This window comes from Halichoerus grypus, chromosome 10, assembly GCF_964656455.1.
Source record: "Halichoerus grypus chromosome 10, mHalGry1.hap1.1, whole genome shotgun sequence".
NCBI lineage: Eukaryota > Metazoa > Chordata > Mammalia > Carnivora > Phocidae > Halichoerus > Halichoerus grypus.
Window position 1 is genome coordinate 69,737,630 of NC_135721.1, and position 20,212 is coordinate 69,757,841.

The 20,212-nt window shown below is 38.6% G+C and overlaps 1 protein-coding gene across 1 annotated transcript in view; it reads left to right on the top strand.

Moving 5' to 3' along the window:
• Window positions 1-20,212, top strand: part of FSHR (follicle stimulating hormone receptor) — a 164,149-nt gene that overhangs the window by 58,749 nt on the left and 85,188 nt on the right. The window contains exon 2 of the mRNA XM_036069209.2: window positions 14,651-14,722. Within this exon, the coding sequence (XP_035925102.1) occupies window positions 14,651-14,722 (72 nt within the window). The remainder of the gene's footprint in view (window positions 1-14,650; window positions 14,723-20,212) is intronic.

Consider the following 20,212-nt stretch of genomic DNA (forward strand, 5'->3'; position numbering starts at 1 on the left):
AATAGTTGGCATAGTACCTCACAGCAAGCGCTAAATATGACCACTGTCATCACCACACAAACTGCAATATAATTAGCAGATTACATATGTATCTCTTACAATAGAATTAACACTGGTAGAACAGAAAATGTATCTTTCTTACCATTGTTTTCCCTAAAACCATAATGTGTGTCACATAGATGATCAATAAATAATTTGTAAAGGAGTAATTGTACATAGGTCTGTGTCTGTCTCGCCCTCTTCCTTCCCTGCCCCCCCATCTACTTATGCATAGGTATGCATGTAATTTCTAAAGTAATGTTTCTCCTTTATCCTGTGAATTTATACATAACTGACCCTCCTTTCATTTCAAGCAATTGTCCCATGACTGTACCTTTTTTCTAATCATTTCCTATTCCTTATTTTCCTGGCTGGACTATAAACTCATTAGGGCAAACACTTTGTCTTTTTTACCATAATGTCATCAGGGCCTACAACAGTGTCAGACATACAAATAGGAACACGATAAATATTTGTCAAAAGAACAAATAGATACTCTCTGAATTTCAAGATCTGCCTTTGGTCCTTCTTTACATTGGATTCCCCCCTCTGGCTTGTCTCAATCCCATTCAATACTCTCCTCCTTTACCGTGATATGCATTACTCTTATTCATTGCACCAAATCTCCACCCTGATCCAGTCCCAATACCAAAAACTTAAGTTGCATTGACCAAAGAAGGAAGTCTCCAAAAGAAGGTGCACATATCCTATTTGTGTTGTTATCCCAATGGATCATGATGATGTGTCAATTTAGATTATAAAGAACTCCTGGATTATATGGAACCCCTTAGATTATGCCTCAACTTTAGACTGAGGGGAGGGGGATTTGGGATAAAAGCAGGTTTCTAAAAACCGTTCCCATCATGCCCACAGGTGGTTGCCAACTCCCTAACTACTCATCAGAGCAACTTGCTGCAGCTGCTGCTTTGTGTCCTCCCTCGAAAGCAGGTGTTCCCAATCTTTAACCATGCGTGAGAATAACTTGGGGGGCTTTTAAAATAAGAATGCCTGACTGTGCCTCTCCCCTCCTCCACAAAGGTGAGGTTTAGGAATTTGTATTATGTAAAAATTTCCTTATGTGATTCTAATATGCCTCCAAGGATGAAAAACTCTAGGTTCTAAAGAGTTCAAGCCCATTGAGACTAGTTTTTCAGGTACCAGAAATCCCAAACTCAAAGTCTTAAGGCACAGGACACAAAACTAGACCAGGAAGGGGTTTAGCCAACCAGTAACTTGTGCTATGTCTAAGCATCAACCGTCACGTAATTGTAGCCAATTGTCATTATGTGGGAAAGCAGCCCAGGATTGCGAGATCTTCTTAATCTTTAAGAGAAGCCATAAATCTGCAATTTTAGATGAACTTTCACAATCTGAAGTGCTGGCAACCGATTCAAATTTCTTTAAAATACTGTGTGCGGTAAACAGAGCATGTCTTGAGCTAGATTCCATTCATGGGCCAATAATTTGAAGTTTTTACCAACTGTTCTACAACATCCTGAGAAATCCTTTATATGTTCTTCACCAAATGTCTTTTAAGTAAATTCTTAGAAAGCTAGATTCCTTCTCATCACTCACGTATGCTCTAGGTGTTGTTTTGAACAAATCTGATGGATATGGCTGGAATAACTCCAAAGGCCAAATATCATGTCATTCAGAGTAGGTGATGCTCAAATGCCTCCAAACATAAAACTCTTGGCAGTGTAAACATCACTCCCCAATCTACCAATACGTATTAACACCTGAAATACGCAAAGCTCTCACTAGGCTCTTTAGAACAGAGACAAGTGGCATAGTTCCTGCTCTATAGAACCATTCCATATACTTAGAGAGGTAGGACATAGCCTCACAGGGTTTTAGTAAAAATACAACATGGCCATTTACTAATGGTGAGGGCATGGCTAGATCTGAGTTTACCTGCAGGAAAAACATTTCACTGAAAAGGAAATGGAGGCAGATAGTGGAATGCCTCAAACGGATGACGAATTAGTTGATTCCTAGAGGCAATGTCAAGCAATTGAAGGGCATTTGTGTGTTTTTAATTTTTGTTATTTTGTTTCTTTTGTTTTGTCTTACTTTTCAGTAGCAGAGTATCATGGCAAGTAGTGTTTAGGAGGAGTATTTTGGTCATGGTAGATGAGACAGATTGGACAGCAGAGACCAGAGGAGGACAACCTGCTCTTCGGTCACAGCCAAGGTTGCAGACATGAGGCGTGGAAGGGAGGATGGTCTGGCCTGGGTGGTGGCAGAGGGATGAGAAGGAAAGGGTGAGCTCAAAGTGATTTTGACCTTGACTAGAGAAAAAGGAGGGCTAGCAATTATTCAGTAACCCCCTAGGACGGGCTTTATTCCACGTTGAGCGCTTAACATAAAATTATCTCTTTTGCTTTAAAACAGAATATGACTGAAACGGGAGACCGCTTGAAGATTCCGCTACATAACCACACTGTAAAATTTATCTTATAGGGCCTTAGAGATCAAGCAGTCCAACCCCCTCACTTTACAGAAGGGATTTGACTTTTCCCAGTCATTTACATACCTGTAGCAGAGCCAGAATAGAGCCCAGACTTCTAAATTTTACCCTAATGATCTCTTCTCTTCACCGTGTTGCTTCCTCATCCTGAGCTTTCATATAAATGGGCTATAAATCAGGTATCAGATTCTGGTAAGAAGATGCAAGTGAACAAGTGATAAAATGTGGTATAGAAAGTAATTCCATAAGCACTCAATGCAAACAAGGGAGGGGGGGAGCCAGAAAAAACGTCTCCACAACCTTGACGTAAAGGTTGTACAGAGGAGGAGATAAAGTCAGCAGTGATATATAGTTAACAGTAGCACCGGCGTCCCTTTTATCAGCCCAGCACAGATGTTGAGATAAGAGGACACAAATGGAAATAAAAGGAAAGCAGATTCAAAACAGCTGTTAGAAAGCCCTGTTCACCAGAAGATGATAAAAGTGAAGAACCACCACTCCGGAAAGGTTGTTGAGGGGAAATCAGACAGACTCAGGGGACAGGGAGGTGTCACTGGAGCTGGGTTTGGAGTGATGCCTGCCTCCTGAGTGTCTATCTTGTAAACATAAACTTTCTCTCCTAAAGAAAATATCATGCATCATGAGTTGACACAATGGCACGTGGCAGGGTCTACACCAGAGAGATTATCTGAAAGTTTAATTGAATAGATGGTCTAGGGAAACTGAAGACAACTGGATCTCCCATCTTGTAGCCAGCCATTCTGGTATTATGTAGACAATTACTATGGCTGGGCCCCGGAGCCAGAAATGTTTCTTGGCTATCATAAACTGTGCCAGAAGGGAGAGCCAAATTACCCACTCTGTCCTAAATTGCCCATCATCAGCCCATGTTAATAAGAGCTAGGTAAGGACAGGAAGTGGGAATAAGAATGTTCTCCAAGGCTTTCCATTCCTTGCCCTATTTAAGTCCTATCACTTTTTCTCTCACAAATGAAGCATTACACAGGATGACTTGGGAAAAGTTTTCACCAATTCAGAAATCCTATCTACCAAGATGGATTCAGTAGGGCCCAACCAGAAAGTAACTTTCTTCTTCACTACCACTGCCAGACAAAACCACTCTGCTGACTCGTTTTTCCTCACCACAGATGAAATTTGGGGCAGGCATCATAGATGTTCCAGCCTCACAAATGAAATGAAAGTCCACTGTCATTCTATGGACTCCTTCAGACCAGAAACCCCCAACTGAGGAAGGAAGAGTTTCCTCTTTCCTCCTTATTTCCCTTCTTCCGCAGTTGCCACTCTTTCCGGCTTCACCTGCTAGGAGGGTGCGGCCTAAGAGGGAGGGAAACCGGAGGGAAAGGAACTGGATCCTACTCTGATGCTGCAGGGGCCATCTGGCTTTGGGACCCCCTGGTGGTGGCTGATATTCAAATGTCAATTCTTATTCTCCCTGGAGCTCACATGGGCTCCTCTCCATCCCTCATGCTGGAGGCCTCCATCGTCACAAGAATAATTCCTCCTCCCACCGGCTTCCCGAAGCCCACACTTGGCGCTCTTTTGTTAGATCAGTTCACTACTCAGGCAAGTCCATCTTCCTCAGGGTGTGCAGTCAGCTCCCTTCTGCTAGCTCTAGGTCTGGCTCATGAGAAACCACACCTTTGTCTATAAAACTACAGCTCTCTCCTAAAGCAGCTGGATACTTCCTACCTTTAGAGGTCAGCCTTGAATCGTGTCCCATTCTTTCTAACTCCCCAAATTGCAGGAAATGCATGTCAGCACCCTTAATTGGTTCTATTACTTTCCACATTTGGCTTAAGATGAAGGACAAGCACACCCTCTACACCATGAAAGAGGGACACAAAGAACACGGACAAAGAAATCCTCATGGGAGACTTTGCAACCCCCAGTGAATCCTTGGCATATGCTTACAATGCCTGAAGGTGGGTGAAGGGCTAATGTGAGCTCAACCCATTTCTCTGTATTTACAGTGACAGAGCACCTCAAATCTAGGCAGTTAAGATTCATGCCAAATCGTGAAGAGGCTCTAGAAAAACGAAGTAATTTAAAGTCAAATGATATGGAAACTACCCCTTCCTACCTTCCCACCTCTTCCTTCCTGCTATTTCCTGCCCCAGTGGCTTCAAGACCCATGTGTAACAAAATGAAAAATGTAACCAATTAGATGCACACATGATTTGGACAGTGGTGTAGTCCTCTGCTGGATCATGGTAAACAGCCAAATCAAGTTATTTAAAGTCTATTTTTTCCGGATGATTTGCTCATTTGGTTCAATCCACCTCTTTGGATAGTTTTCCTGAACACATTTCCAGAAAGTTAATTAGGGTAAGAGTTTGATCTAAAGAGTGTGAAGCTCAAAAACTCTTGGCATTTTGAGGTCAGGAAGATGATCAATTTCTTTTTGTATATCCTTTGCCAAGCTGTTCTCACTTTAATTTTTAAACTTGTGTGAAATTCAAAGAACACAGAGCCCAGTGTCATTTACACTTGGGCCATCATAAAAAGGCAGCTTTCTCAAAAAGAATATTGGCTGTTTTCCAGGCTGCCAGAAAGCTTTTTTAGGATCTTTTCAACCATTCTCCTTTAAGCCAAAAAGGGAAATTAAATTTGGCCAAGGGTGAACGGGCTGCCCAAGATATGAATTGCTTCTAACAGAGACAGAGTTCAAGGGAATCCTAAAGCTTCCCAGTTTCAGGGAAGAAAAAAAGTAAATCCCACCTACTCCATTTATCACAGAAGAGACATTAAATAACCTGCAAAATAGTGAAGCAAATTTTCTTTTCAGAGCCATTTTGATGAATTGTGCATTTTTTTACAGAAATCATTCAGACACTTTATGCCCCCTTACAGAGGAAAGATGCCATCTGACAAGAACAATATGATGATACTTTCAAATTGCTCCCTCTGTTTAAAAACAAATAAATGATGCTTTGGATATGGCCTGGTGAGAATTTCAATCTTGAAAAATTATGAAATATTTCAAGTATGAAGTATAGAGAATAATTAATCAACACTCACAAAACACTCAGCTTTGCTGAATCTTAGCATTTGGTCATATTGTTCAGATCTTTTTAAAAAATATAAAATATTTTAGATGTGGCTGTGTCCCGCTCCTTTTCCTCTTGTCACAGAGGTAATATGGGCTTATTATGGTGTTGATCATTCTCAGAAGTTTCCTTTTATATATTTATCAAAATATATATGTATCTCTAAACATGTTTTAAAATACAGGTTTTATTATTATTCAGGAATGGTGAGGCCAACAGATCAGGACATAAATGATATTGAGGGGCACCTGGGTGGCTCAGTCTGTTAAGCCTCTGCCTTCTGTTCAGGTCATGATCCCAGGGTCCTGAGATCCAGCACCCCTCGCTGCTCTTCCCTGCTCAGCGGGGAGTCTGCTTCTCCCTCTCCCTCTGCCTGCCGCTCCCCTTGCTTGTGCTCTCTGCCAAATGAATAAATAAAATCTTTTAAAAAATAAAAATAAATGATACTGAAAAGATACTCTGTTACACTCACAGAGTCCACACGATGGAGGGGCACAAGGGGAAGCACCAGGAGGGGGAAAACATGGCCAGAGCTTTTATTGTGGCTTCCACGGAAGGAAGGAACTGATAAAACAGGGTAAGCAGGTTTAGGATCATCTACTTTAAATAATTTCCAAGAACTCCGGGGTGTAGAGGCTGCTCTGGGGTTATGAGGGCGGGGGCTCAGAGCGAGCGTAAGGGCTCTTGGAAGGAGGTGGTTGGCCCTAAAGACTCTGGATTGGTTGGTTTGCATATGAAAGGCACACTCAAAGGCCAGTTGTTTGCCAACTCAGGAATTTGCTAGCACTGGTAGGAGTAGGCCCTCCAGAGTCAGCAAAACCCCAAGATGTCAAAATTTCAAAAATACAGAATAAAAAGATATGATTCATATGCAAAAATATATTGTTTTAATTTGCATGTTAACCTTTATAAAAAATCACCTACTGTACATATTCTATATGGCACCAACTTTTTCTCTCAACGTTACGCTTCGGAGATTTACCCTGATTGCTGCGTGCAGCTCTAGTCAGTTCATTTCTTTTTACTGCTTTATCATTTGGCGCTGTGTCAATATACAACACTTTATTAATATTTATTCATTCTTTTGTTCATGGGCATTCATTCTCAGTTTTTTGCTATTATAAATTATGTTGCAACAATTAATCTTTTACCTATCTCCAGGTATGCATATGGCAGAGAGACATGGAATAGCTGAGTTCAAAGGCATTTCTATCTTTGACTTTAACACACATTGCCAATGGTTACTCAAAGTACTTGTAGTAAATTACCCTTCCATCAAGAGTGTAGAAAATGTCCTGTTTTTTCCACTGCCTCACCAGCAGTGTTATTGTGAAGTTTTCCTTTTAATGTTTTGCCAATATGATGATGTGTAATTGGTATCTCATTATTGTTTAAATTTGCATTTTCCTGATTACTAATGAAGTTGAGCATCTTTTCATGTTTATTTGTTGTTGGCATTTCCTCTTATAGAAATTGCCTGTTCATATCTTTTGACAATGTTTTTACTGTGTTTTATTTTATTTTTATTATTTTGTAAAGTTCTTCATATTCTGGATGCTAACACTTTGTTAGTTTTATGTGTTACAGATATCTTTCCCCAGTCTATAGCTTATCTTCTCAATTTATGTATCTTTGTTTAACAGAAATATTAAGTTTAATATAGTCAAATGTATCAACTTTTCAATTTTGGTGTGTAGTTTTTTTGTGTCCTTTTTAAAAGTATTCTGAACAGGGGACACCTGGGTGGCTCACTCAGTTAAGCGTCTGACTCTTGATCTTGGCTCAGCTCTTGATCTCAGGGTTGTGAGTTCAAGCCCCACATAAAATAATAAATAAAAATAAGTGTTTTGGGAAAAAAAGTATTCTGAACAGAATGTTATATCTTATTTAAAAGTTTAAACTTTTGACTTTTCCCATTTAGATCTTTAGTAAGCCTGGAATTGAGATTTTAATATGGTAATAAGCAAAAGTGCTGTCTTTTTCTACAAAGATAATCAACAGTTTCAGCACCACTGTTGATTAATCCACATTTTCCTCCACTAATTTTTAATGCTACTCTTTCATTTGCCATTTCCTTTTGCTTATGATCTATTTCTGTGCTCTTTATTCTCTTCCACTGGCATATTTCCTAATCCCTGTCAATACCACAGCATCTGAATCACCTTAGCTTTCTAAAAATTATGTTGCCTGGCATGCCAATTCCCCCAATCTTGTTTTACACCTTCAAAACTGTTCTGGCAATTCTTTGAAACTTGTTCTTCCATAGGACTGTTAATCAGCTAGTCAATTTCCATACACATATACCAAAACAACAAAACTATTGCACCCCAGATGTGTCCTACATTTAATTTACATATTAATGTGGATTGAAACTGATACTTTCACAATATTGAGACATCCCATTTATAAATGTGGCATTTCTGTTTGATTAGGGGTTTTTTTTCCCACGGTTTTTTAAAATGTTTTTCAGTTAAGTATTTGATTATTCTCCATATAACTCTGTCTTTTTTTTTTTTAGATTCCTTTTATTGTGTAAGTTTTATGGCCATTATAATTGATATACTTTGAAATAAGCATACAAATTATTTTTGTGCACTAATTATACTGCCAGCTACCTTACTAGTCTTTCTTATTAGTTCTACTACTGATCTGTTAGATTCAAGAAGAGTTCTTTGTTCGTGTAGACAATAATGTTACCTATAGATAATGACAATTTTTCATCAACAATACTGCTATCTTTTTTTTTTTTTTCTTCTCTTACTGTCTAGGCTAGTATATCTAGCACAATAATGATGGAAGAGGTATTGGCAAACATCCTTGCCTCATTCCTAAATTTAAATGGAATATATCAATATTTCACCATTGAATGTGATATTTATTGCAGTGTTTGATAGATTTTTACCCCTTACAGACTGGGAATATTCCTCCCTTTCCTTGTTTGTCAAAAAGTTTTTACCTGAGTAAACTTTTTTTTTTTAAAGATTGATTTATTGATTGATTGATTTGACAGAGAGAGAGAGACACAGCGAGAGAGGGAACACAAGCAGGGGGAGTGGGAGAGGGAGAAGCAGGCTTCCAGCCCAGCAGGGAGTTCGATGCGGACCTCATCCCAGGAGTCTGGGATCATGACCTGAGCCGAAGGCAGCCGCTTAATGACTGAGCCACCCAGGTGCCCCCGAGTAAACTTTTATTAAATATTTTCTATGCCTCTTTTAACTTCTCAGTGTGGAAATCTTAAGAGAGTTTTCTAATATTTAGCAACCCTTGAATTCTAGGACAAACTCAAACTGGCAACAATATATTGTTTAGCCTCTCTTGAGTACATATTGTCACTATATTATTTCAGCTTTTTCCATTTACATTAATAAGTGAGATTGGCCTAATCTTTCCACTCTTTTATTGTCCCTGTCTGGTATTATTACTGATGTTATATTAGCCACATAAAATGGGTTGGAGAGCATTCCCTCTTTGCTAGTTTCTGGAATAGTTTGTATAAGATTGAGCTTTTCTATTATTCTAAAAGGGCATAATTTACTTCTAAAATCATATGATGCTGACCTTATTTTTGGGTGGATAGGTTTTTAAACTACCAACCCAATTTATTAACAGTTTTAGGTCTATTCAGTTTTTCTATATCTTCATTAATCAATTTTGGTAAGTGTTTATCTCTAGGAAAATTATCCATATTGTCTGATTTTACAAATTTAATGTTTTAAAATGGTTCCTAGGGCTAATTTAAAGCCTGCTTATCTGAAAGAAACCATCAACAAAATGAAAAGGCAACCTAGTAAGTGGGAGATATTGGCAAATGATATATCCAATAAGGAGTTAATATCCAAAATATATTTAAAAACTTATATAACTCAATACCAAAAACCAAATAATCAAATTAAAAAATGGGCATAGGATGTGAATAGACTCTTTTCCAAAGACATATAGATGATCAGCAAACACATAAAAAGATGCTCAGCATCACTAAGCATCAGGGAAATGCAAATCAGAACCATAATGATATACCACCTCACACCTGTCCGAACGGCTAGAATCAAAAAGACAAGCAGTAACAAGTGTTGGGGAGGATGTGGAGGAAAAGGAACCCTTGTGCACTGTTGGTGAGAATGTAAAGTGGTACAGCCACTGTGGAAAATAGTATGGAGGTATGTGTGTGTATATATGTGTGTGTATGCATGAATTCACATATACACATCACACACATGCACAGACACAATGGAGTATTACTCAGCCATAAAAAATGATATGACTTTTGCCATCTGTGACAACATGGATGGACCTAGAGAGTATTACACTAAAGTCAGAGAAAGACAAATACCATATAATTTCACTTATATGTGGAATCTAAAAAACAAAACAAATGAACAAACAAAAAAGTACAAACAGACCCATAAATACAGAGAACAAACTGATGGTTGCCAGAGGGGAAGGGAGTGGGGGATGGGAAAAATGAGTAAAGGAGAATAGGAGATACAGGCTTCCAGTTATGGAATGCTTAAGCCATGGGGAGGAAAGGCACAGCATAGAGAAGATAGTCAGTGGTACTGTAATAGTGTTTTATGGTGACAGATGGAAACTACATTTGTGGTGTGTGTAGCAAAATACAGAGAGTTGTTGAATCACTATGTTGTACACCTGAAACTAATGCAACATTGTGTCAACAATACATCCAAAACAAAAACTAACATCTTTACTTAAGCACCATTTTTCATGACTCATTTTTTTTGTTTTTTTTTTCCTTGGTTGAAGTGAACAGATTTTTTATTCTATTGATCTTTAAAAATAGCTTTTTATTTTACTGATCTTCTCTATTATAATCTTTAATTTCTACTCTTATTATTATTTTTCCTCTATTCTCTTTAGGTTTCTTCTCTCAAGGCAGTGTTAAACTTTGAAATGTGTTTTAATCTGTTAGATTCTCATTTATTTTTTTATTTCTAAAATGAAAATTCACCAAAAATAATGCCTTAACCAATATTCCTGATTTAAAGGAAATCTGAACACAACTTTATTAGTTAATTAGAGCTAGTTCAGTAAAATCAAAATGAATCAATTATCAGAAAGTTGCTGGTTAAAATAAACATGTAAGTAGACTTTGCAACTATAAGTGATAAATGGTCTCCTTCAAGAAACATTCAGATAAATATACTTTTCAAAAACAGTCATTTTTAGTGTTAAAGTTAAGTCAAAATTCTTGAAACTATTCTAATAAACCTTTCAATATTCTAAGAAAGCTCCTTACCCATGTTAACAATAAACTGATGAAGAAACTTAACCTTATAATAAGTGAAACAAGTTAGCATAGATTAAACTTAAACTGTATCTATACATCAAGTTGTAATGTCTAGCTGAGCGTTTATCTTCTCAAAATATCTCTATCAACAGTCCCTCATTTCCCCAATTTTCTTATTAAGTTTGTACATAAAGTTCTGGCCAGAAATGGAGTAAATATTGACTTTATAGTTCTGTTTCCACTATTCTGTTGTTCCTTCACTAGTTTCCTGTGTTGGAAATGTAGCTTGTGAATTTTCCATCTTCTTTGTTTCCTTTTTGGGTATAATAATTTAAAGCTATTAATAATTAAAGCTATAAATTTCTCTGTATGTGGTGGTTTAACTGCCATCAGTTTCATGTTGTATTTCACTACAGTTCAATTCCAAACAACTCCTAATTATGATGTAGTTTCTTCTTTGACCCATGTGTGACTTAAAAGAGTGGGTTTTTTGTTTTGGTTTGATTTAGTTTTGACTTTCTAGATGTTTGTACATGTGTTATGGGGGTGGGGGCTGTTAATTATTATCTCTCATAACTGATTTTTAAGTAATTTACATGCAGTATGTTAAACAAAATTATTTATTCTACACCAATTTACTTTGTGACCTAGTTTTTTTCCAGTGTTCTTTATTGAATAGGTAAATTTTCCAAACATTATGAAAATCCACCTATTCAATAAGGCACACTAATTTTCCTGTTCACTATTCTTATGTTTTTTGTGCCTTCCTACTAGATTAAATTTTATTTCTCTGAAGGAATTCCTTTGCTAAAATTTCACTAATGGCTAATTAAATTTGTCTAAAAGGGTCTTTATTTAACCCTCACATTTGAATGCTTATTTCTGGATATAGGATTCTAAACTGGCAGTTATTTTCTCTAATAATTTTGAAGATTTTTTACAAAGTTTTCTAATTATTTTTCTTTGAAGATAATATATCTTAAAATAGTTTCTTTTTTGGTTCCACAGTTTTAATTCACAGGTATCTGGCATTTATTTTTGTTTGTTTATTTATTTTTGTTTCCCTTCCTAGGACTTGAGATTTCTAAATCTGAGGATTGAGGTCTTTTATAAGTTATGGAAAATTTCCAGACATCATTTCATTAAAAATTGCCTGTCTTCCATTTTCTGCACCTTTTTTTCCCTAGAATGCATGAGATAGCACACAGAAATAAATCTTCGCATTTCATCTTCTATATCTCAACTCACCCAACACCATAACATCAAAACACAAAGTGCTTGGTTACCAAGTCCAGAAACTGACTTCCACCCTGAATACTTTAGCTTCAGTTTACCCTCTTCAATTTCTGTTTGCATTCACCATTCAGGGTTCCATCTGGTATTCAGTGGCTTTACTTTGGGCCCCTGGAGACTTCTCATACTTTCTTATAAGCTCAGCTATGCAATTAAAACTGTATTTGTTATGATTTATAGAAGACTTCTGGGTGATTTTTAGTGGAAATATCTTCAGGTTATCTAGTTTATAACATTTCAGGAAATGGAAGTCAAGACTTTTAATCTTCAAAAAAAAGATTTAATTATGTTAATAAGTTTGAAACAGTACAGGTATAGGTGTTGGAAATTTTAGATAATGTGTCTGCTACTAGGGTTGAATCAAAAAACACTATCTAGTTGACTTATTATTTGCTTTTTCTAGTTTATTTTCATCATTCTTCTGTCTTGTGATAAATAGGAACAAAAGGAACTTTTCTATGTTAACTAAGATTAAATGAGTACCTTAACCTTGATTCTTTTCAGATGGGAGTTCTAGAAGTTGACACTCTTCCAGATAGATTGCTCGCAATCCTAATTTAGATCCCTTTTTATTTAAATGGTTTCATATAGACTATGCTTTTAGTATGACCTGATGGTTTTAAGACCCAGGCTCAAATTCACCCACTTCCTCCCACCTTCCTTTTATATATTTATGTACTTTGGGATCTTTCTCACTTCAGTATTTGCATAACATTTATAGTTTTTACATCAACTGTTTTCTGGTGATTCCAAGGTTTCTTGCTTTACCTTCCCACATATATAAACTCCTCCAGAGCAAAAACAGTACTTAAGATTCTCTCTCATGCTTCTTCCCCATAGAGCTGGCCCACATGACAGCCAAAGGCAAACAAAGTTAAAGAACTGTTTGCCTGAATAACTTTATCTGTAACAGGACTTTAACTCACACCAGTAAGTAGTAGGAAACTGAAGCAATTAAGGTTTACTCAACTATCCAAATCCTCAGTGTTTCATTATTTAATTCCTGCTGACACACCACCTTGTGGAAGGAAAGATTTAAGGTTGGGGGGGGAGGGGCTGTGGGGGGAGGAGTACATATGTATCAGTTACAAAGCAAGAGAAAGCCAAAGGAAGGAATAGTATTCCTGTTGTAGAGATTCCAAAAGGGTCACTTGTAATTCCTCAAGCTTAGAACTCTCAGACTGATTAACATCCATTTAAGAAAAAATTTTTGAATACTTGTTACATACCAGTCAATGTTCCAGGGCATCTGGTATACCGTAGCAGACAAACTATACAAAAATTCCTGTCCTCACAGAGTTTGTATTCTAGTTATAGGTTAGAGATAAATAAATACATGAATACATAAATAGATGAATAAATATAATATATAACATGTCAGAAGTGCTGTGAAGAAAAATCTGAGCAGGAAAGGGGGCCAGAGGCTAAGTAGAGGAGATTGTCGTTTTAAATAGGATGGTTAGAAAAAGCATCACTAAGCAAGTGACATTTGAGCAAACAGCAGGCTGGAGGAGGAAGCCATGAGGCTATCCGAGAGGAGTGCTCAAGGCAGAGAGAACTGCAAATGCAGAAACACAGGCAAGAAGGAATCTGGCATGTCCAAGAACTAGCAAGAGAGTACTGCAATAAGAACAAGATAAGCAAAGGGGAAAACTGTCAAAATGGAGGGTAGAGGGTCCATGGAAAGGGAGAGCAGGAAGATCCTGGAGGGTCCTGTACATCATTGTATACAATGTGGGTTTTTCCTGACTGAGATAAGGAGCCATTGGAAGAAACTTTGGGGTAGGATTAGACAAATATTTCGAGCAGAAGAAAATGGCAAAAACTGAAGGTGACTGAGATTAAGAGTAGAGTTTTTTTGATGAAATAAATTATGGTATGTTTGTAAACTGATGGGCAGGATCCAGTTAGAGAAGCAAAAATAGGTGAATAAAATGTACACAAGAAAGGGGGAAATTGCTATAGTCGTTACCTCTATTAGAAGAGAGGAGGAGAGGTCTGATGTGGATTGGAGGAGCTGTTCTCAGCCAGGTCCAGAGTCCTGGTCACCCTTGGTAACAAGAGGGAGGCAGGGTGCAGATGGCTTAATGGCTGAAAGCCATGTGAGAGCATGAGCAAGTTCTCTTCTACTGGGTTCATTTTCTCCTTGAAATAGGAAGCAAGGTCAGCTAAGAATGACAATAAGGGAAGAGGTTTTGGGGGTTGGTGTAGAGAAAGAGAAGGGACCTCCCAGAAGGCTACAGGACACAACATGGAGTACTGATGAGAGGGTTCATATTCCAACTCTGTCACCCCTCACCCATCACCTGAGTGACCCTGGGCAAATCTGTAAACTTCACTAAACCTGTTTCCTCTTATGTAAAATGAGGATCACCACTTTGTGGTAAGGATGAAGAGAGATCATGTAAAAGCAATTGCTACCACTACTAAATGACTACACTTAGTACATGTTGGCTGTTGACTGCCAGTACAGGTTAGGCACTCAATTATGTATCAGTGAGAGGTTGTGATATCTTATGTCCACTCTCTTTTCAGGAGGTTTGTCCTCACCAAGCTTCGAGTCATCCCTAAAGGAGCATTTTCTGGATTTGAGGACCTGGAGAAAATGTATGTACCTGACAATGCTGTGGGTGCCTCAACCAGGGTGGGCCTCACATCACATCCAGTGTGATGCTCTGTGCTTAGAAGCCAGAGAACCTTCTGAACCTCCTCCCATTTTCTTTCCTAATAATGGGGACTCTTTCAGAGTGTGGCTGTGGAGATGAGCATAAAGTCAATCTAAGCTATCCTCACTTTTTCTTCTCTAAGGTGTTGCTCCAAAGTACCTGTGAGCCGAATTTTTATAAACCAAAGCCAATTTTCTCTGCTGATACCCATTCTTTTTCAGGGATATTGTTTATTATTTCTGATTAATTTTTCATTAACAGCAGGGCCTAACATTTGTGTTTGAGATTCTAGAGACTTCTCTTTCCCACGCCATGCTGGCAAGTGTTAATTGATATATCAACATTTAAAATCATTAGGGAAGTTTACAGCACTGAAGGAGATTTCCTTTGAAAAGAGAAGACCCCTCTGCTAATGCAAACATTCACTCCTTACTGAACTAGTTTAATGTAGGGGTCTCCCCAAACAGGCTTTTCTCAAAATGAGGCACAGTAGTAAAAAGCAGAATAAATTCCTCCATGTTTAAAATAACCCACTTTTTCTTTGAAGGCTCTTGATCCCATCTCCCAGGTCTTAAGGGCCGGGAAAATCTGTTCTTCACCACAGTGGCTGCCAGAATTTAAACACCAATAAATATAGCAACAGATAGATGGATTACACAGAAGGGAATGATTTTTTTCATTGTAAGAAGAAAGCAATCCCCCAGGCTACATGCAGGTCTCTTTTTAAAAGCCATTCCATTTTTCCTCTTGGTTCTTTCACCCCTGTTTAAGAACACTTGCTGAAGTCTGAGGAAGCAAGAAAGAAATCCATTAATGAGGGAAACATAAAGCAGAGAGAATGGCAATGTGTCTCAGCAATTACATCACCTGCTTAGAGGAGGGTGCTCAGAATCCTAGATTGGAGAGCTAGCTTTAATATAAACTTACTGTGTGACCCTGATTAAATCACTGTATCTCTGGGGGCCTTGGTTTCCCCATCAGTGGGTTAAGGAAGAAGTTTTAAAAGAAGGAGATAGCTTATGTGATCTCGAATTCCTAGGTGTAAGGATCCCCAGTTGGATGAGAGCCCAGTTTAAAATCTGCAGTCTTCCAGGGTTTACCCTCTTGAGGACATTCAACACTTACAGGAATTGGGAGATGGGGCAGTCTTTGGAGCAGAGCTCACCAAGGGAAACAAGGAAGGGATAGAGTTGGAGAGCTTTCTGCTCAAGGTGTATTCCTGGACGGGTTAGCCATTGCCCTGCGTGGAATTGACATGAACTAAATAACTAGACTACCCGATATGCCTTGTCCCCAAGCAGCCCTATAATTGCATAGAAATTATTCTAAAGGCAGGAATATGAGACACCACAAATAATCCACCTTAATCAAATTCAATCCAGCAGGTATGACTGACCCCTCATTGGGTGTTCAGCATCAGACAGGACCTTCCAATAGTATTATAAATCCTTAAGCTGAGCTGATATAGCCGTAATCCCAGAGACAGGGCAGCTGGCTCAAAAACGCCTCAACTTCCTCAAACACAGCTTGCCCATTTCTACTGCATGTCTTTATTAATCAGCCTATACTGACACAGCAAGATGCCTAAAATAAAATTAAAGTGATCTCATTTCTTTTGAATGCTTTGTGTGTCCTAGGGCTTCAAAAACATTGCATAGTAGAAGGCCTGGCACCGAATTGAACTCTGAACAGACTGTACTCTTCAGTCTCTATGCTCCCCTTCATCCGTTGTCTCACCTTCTACTCTTGGTCAGAGATGAGTTCTCATCTCCTTTCTTATCTCCTTTCCTGATCTATCCCCTGTATTTCTGTTCTTCACCCAGTTTTTAGCCAGTTTCCTGAACTTATTAAGTATTGGCTTTCTCTTCAATATCTCTGTCTCCATGGACCATAAAATCCCTTTGATTCTTTCTGCGCATGTGGCCAAGATTTCCCTCTCCTCTTTCTTGCCATTCCCACTCTTGTGAAAGAACAGGTGCATTCACTGCCCCTTGTCCTCTCCTTTCACACACTCCTCAGCCAGCCCTCTTGCTACTGGACCACAAATTCCCTAACACCACATAATTACTCTATAAAAGGCCCCAATAATGATGGAACTGCCAGATCTCATGACTTCTACTTTGTGTTCTTAGTACTTAACTCACATGCAGCTTTTGATCTCATTGACTATTGCTGCCATTCTTCCTAACACTTCTGCCTCTTTTCACTTCAATGATACCACATCCTCCTGCCCACTCTGCTAGGCTCCCAGACTACTCCATAGATGGTTCCTTCCATCTTTCTTAGAAATCTTTCTTTTGAGGTTATAATTCTTGTTTTGAAATGGAAAGACTCCTAAACATCTATACCTAATTAAACTACAAGTACCTCAAATTTAATATATCCAGATTAGCTCATTGTCTTTATCCTTAAATTTCTCACCTTCCCATATTGCCCAGGGAATAGCATTACCACCTGCCGAGACTCCTAAGCAGGAAAATTCAAAATCTCCCTTGACTTTTTATCCCTTAAACCCGGGTCCCTTTCCAGTCCTATTTACTCTTTCTCAAAAATATCTCTGGAATCCAGCCCTTCTTTCACTCCCGCTGCTATTAGGCTCAAAGTCTCATCAACACTTAGATAGCCTGTTACATGAGGCTGTCATGCCAGCCCCAATCTCCCTAGCTCCCTGCTGCCAGCCCCACACTGCTCAAACTCTCTTGCAGAAGAAACTGGAGGGACTCTCACTGCCATAACCTTCAGTCTTAAGTGCCTGGCACAAAAATCAAAGCCCTTTATATTTCCACCATATGCACTGCATACCCCCACATTCTCACCAGGCAGGAGAAATTGCCATTTCTCAAGCATTATCATTATCAGACATCATATTTATTTAGAATGAGATGGCCAGTTCTTTGGACAATGCCTGGCACAAAGAGGAATCAAAAAAAAAAAGTTACAGGTGAAGTAATTAATTAATTAGCCAATTAATTAACAAAATATACTTTTACATTGGTCTTATGTAGATGCTGTCCCTCTGCCTAAAACTTCACTTGAAATTGGAAAAGAAATCCTGCTAGTCCTCCAGGGTCCAGATTAAATGTTTACTCCTCTATATAGCCTTTCCAGAACTCTCAGTGTTTCCAAACCATAATCTTGTGTCCATACTATCAATAGCACATTTATCAGACTGTATTCAGAATTTGCAGTTTTTCCAGGTCCCTTAATTGTTCTTTAAGGGCAAGATCAAGTGTCACTTTTTATTAAAGTACAACACCCAGTCCTACTGTTTTTATCTCCTTGCTATACCTCTAATCTGTCCACTTACCTCCTTCTCCAGCCACCGTAATCTTTCCCTAGCTAACTGCAACAGTTTTCGACTTGTGCTGCCCTATCCACCAGCATGCTCTGCCATTTACTACATGGCAACCAGAGTGATATTTTCTAAATTCCGATCTAATCATGTCACCTTCCACATCTGTCTTGCCATATACACATACATGCCATGCCTTACCACTGCTCTCAACATAAACAAAGAAATGATATCCTCTCACAGTCTCGCCTTTGCCCTATTAGCCCTTTATCAATTCACAAAATGTACTGTGTTATCTGCCCACCATGAGCCTTGTTTGGTGCATGCTGTTCCTCCCGACTAGAACATCTTTTCCACTCTGCACTTTTAATTTAGTTGGCTCCTACCCATCCTTCAGATTCCCATGCCACTGTCATTAGCCTAGAAAAGCCCTCCCTGACCTCTCCAACTAGGGCAAAACCCCCTACTACATACACTCTCCTATCACTAGTATCTCTGTGCTGACTTTCATTTTAGCAATATATGACACTTATTTATGTGATAATTTAATTTCTAATTCCCCTACTGGACTGTCCAAGGACATGTTTGCTTTTGTCAGGATTGAATCCTTGGTGCCTTGCACAATAAATAACTGATAAATGCATGAATAAAAGTGAGTCAACAAATATAATTAGTTGGGAAAAGAAGATATCCAGAAATAAAAATACTAAATAATATGAAGATAGTGATAAATAATGTAGGAGGTGATAAGCATATGAACACTGGCTGAGAATCTACTATGATCTAGGTACTTACATAGTATAGTTCAAAATGTAATCCAGGACAAAAATGCACAAGATAAAAGTAAGTGACACAAACACTGTATTTGTTAGGACACTTTCTGTTGTGAGAGGCTAAAGAAAATAAACCTCAGATAGGCTTAAGGAAAGGCAGGAAATTTAATGGCTCATTTAACTTGATGGTCAGAGAGGACAAATGGCTTTAGAAACAGCTCTATTCAGGTTCCATGTCCTTAGAATTTGGCCTCTCTCCCTCTCTCAGGTCTCCCTTACACTATGTTAGCTTCAGCCCTTCACCCCAACCTGGTGACAAGACGCCAGCAGCCATTCTGATTGCTCATCTCCTGGGTTCCATTCAGAAGGAAAGATTTGACTTTTTTTTTTCCCTCCATCTCATAAAAGTCTTAAGATTTAGTATGACTCAATTAGATCACACAGCCATTCCTGGACCAATCGCTACAACTAAGGGAAGGCAACAAAGTGGCTGTGGCCTGGGTAATGGGTTCCATACTCAGAGTGGAAAACACCCACCCCAAACACATGGGCTTGGAGCGTGGGAGGGAGAGCCACTAACAAACCCTGAGGCCACTGATGGAAAAAAAGGTAGAGACTAGGGGCTGGTGGCTGGTCCAACAGCTAATGTTGAAAAAGAAAATTAGTCCGGTTCTCAACCTGATTCTTCCCCCTTCCTCCTGTTAGAATGATTTAAAGAATCCAGTAACTCTGCCCAACCCATGCCCGATGATCCTTCTTTTATTAACCCAGCCCCTCTGTTTCTATAAGAAGTCACAAAGGAAAGGAGTCTTTCTGGGAAAAGGAGAGGCAGTTGCTTCTTCCTTAGAAATGAAACGATCACTGTTCACAACATAGCTTTACTCAGCATCACTATCTCAAACCTCCCTACTCTTCACTGCTTTGGGAATGGCTAGGGGAAAAGGAACAATTAAACTCTCTGCAATGTGAAGTGGCTTTGCAAAGTGCACTGTAAACTGTTTACATTGTCTTTAATTACTTCAGAGCCATATGTCAGCTTGGTATAAAGTGTGAAGATTACACTGAATGGGGTGGGGGGAGTAGGTGACAAGGTGGTGATTTATGGTAACCAGAAAAATTATGTATGGAAATGAGTGCAATTTAAAAACACATCTACGTGCTATTATAACACTGGAGGGGGAAGAAAAGCCAGTTTATAACAAAATATCTTTGAAAATAGGAGCATGATGAATATGTAAATGAGACCAATCAACATCAGCTGAGATATGGTATATGCAGATGAGACGGCAATGAGCCAAAATGTGAAATAGCTCCCAAGCCATAAATATGAACCATATAAAATTCATTTGAAATATTCATGATAACA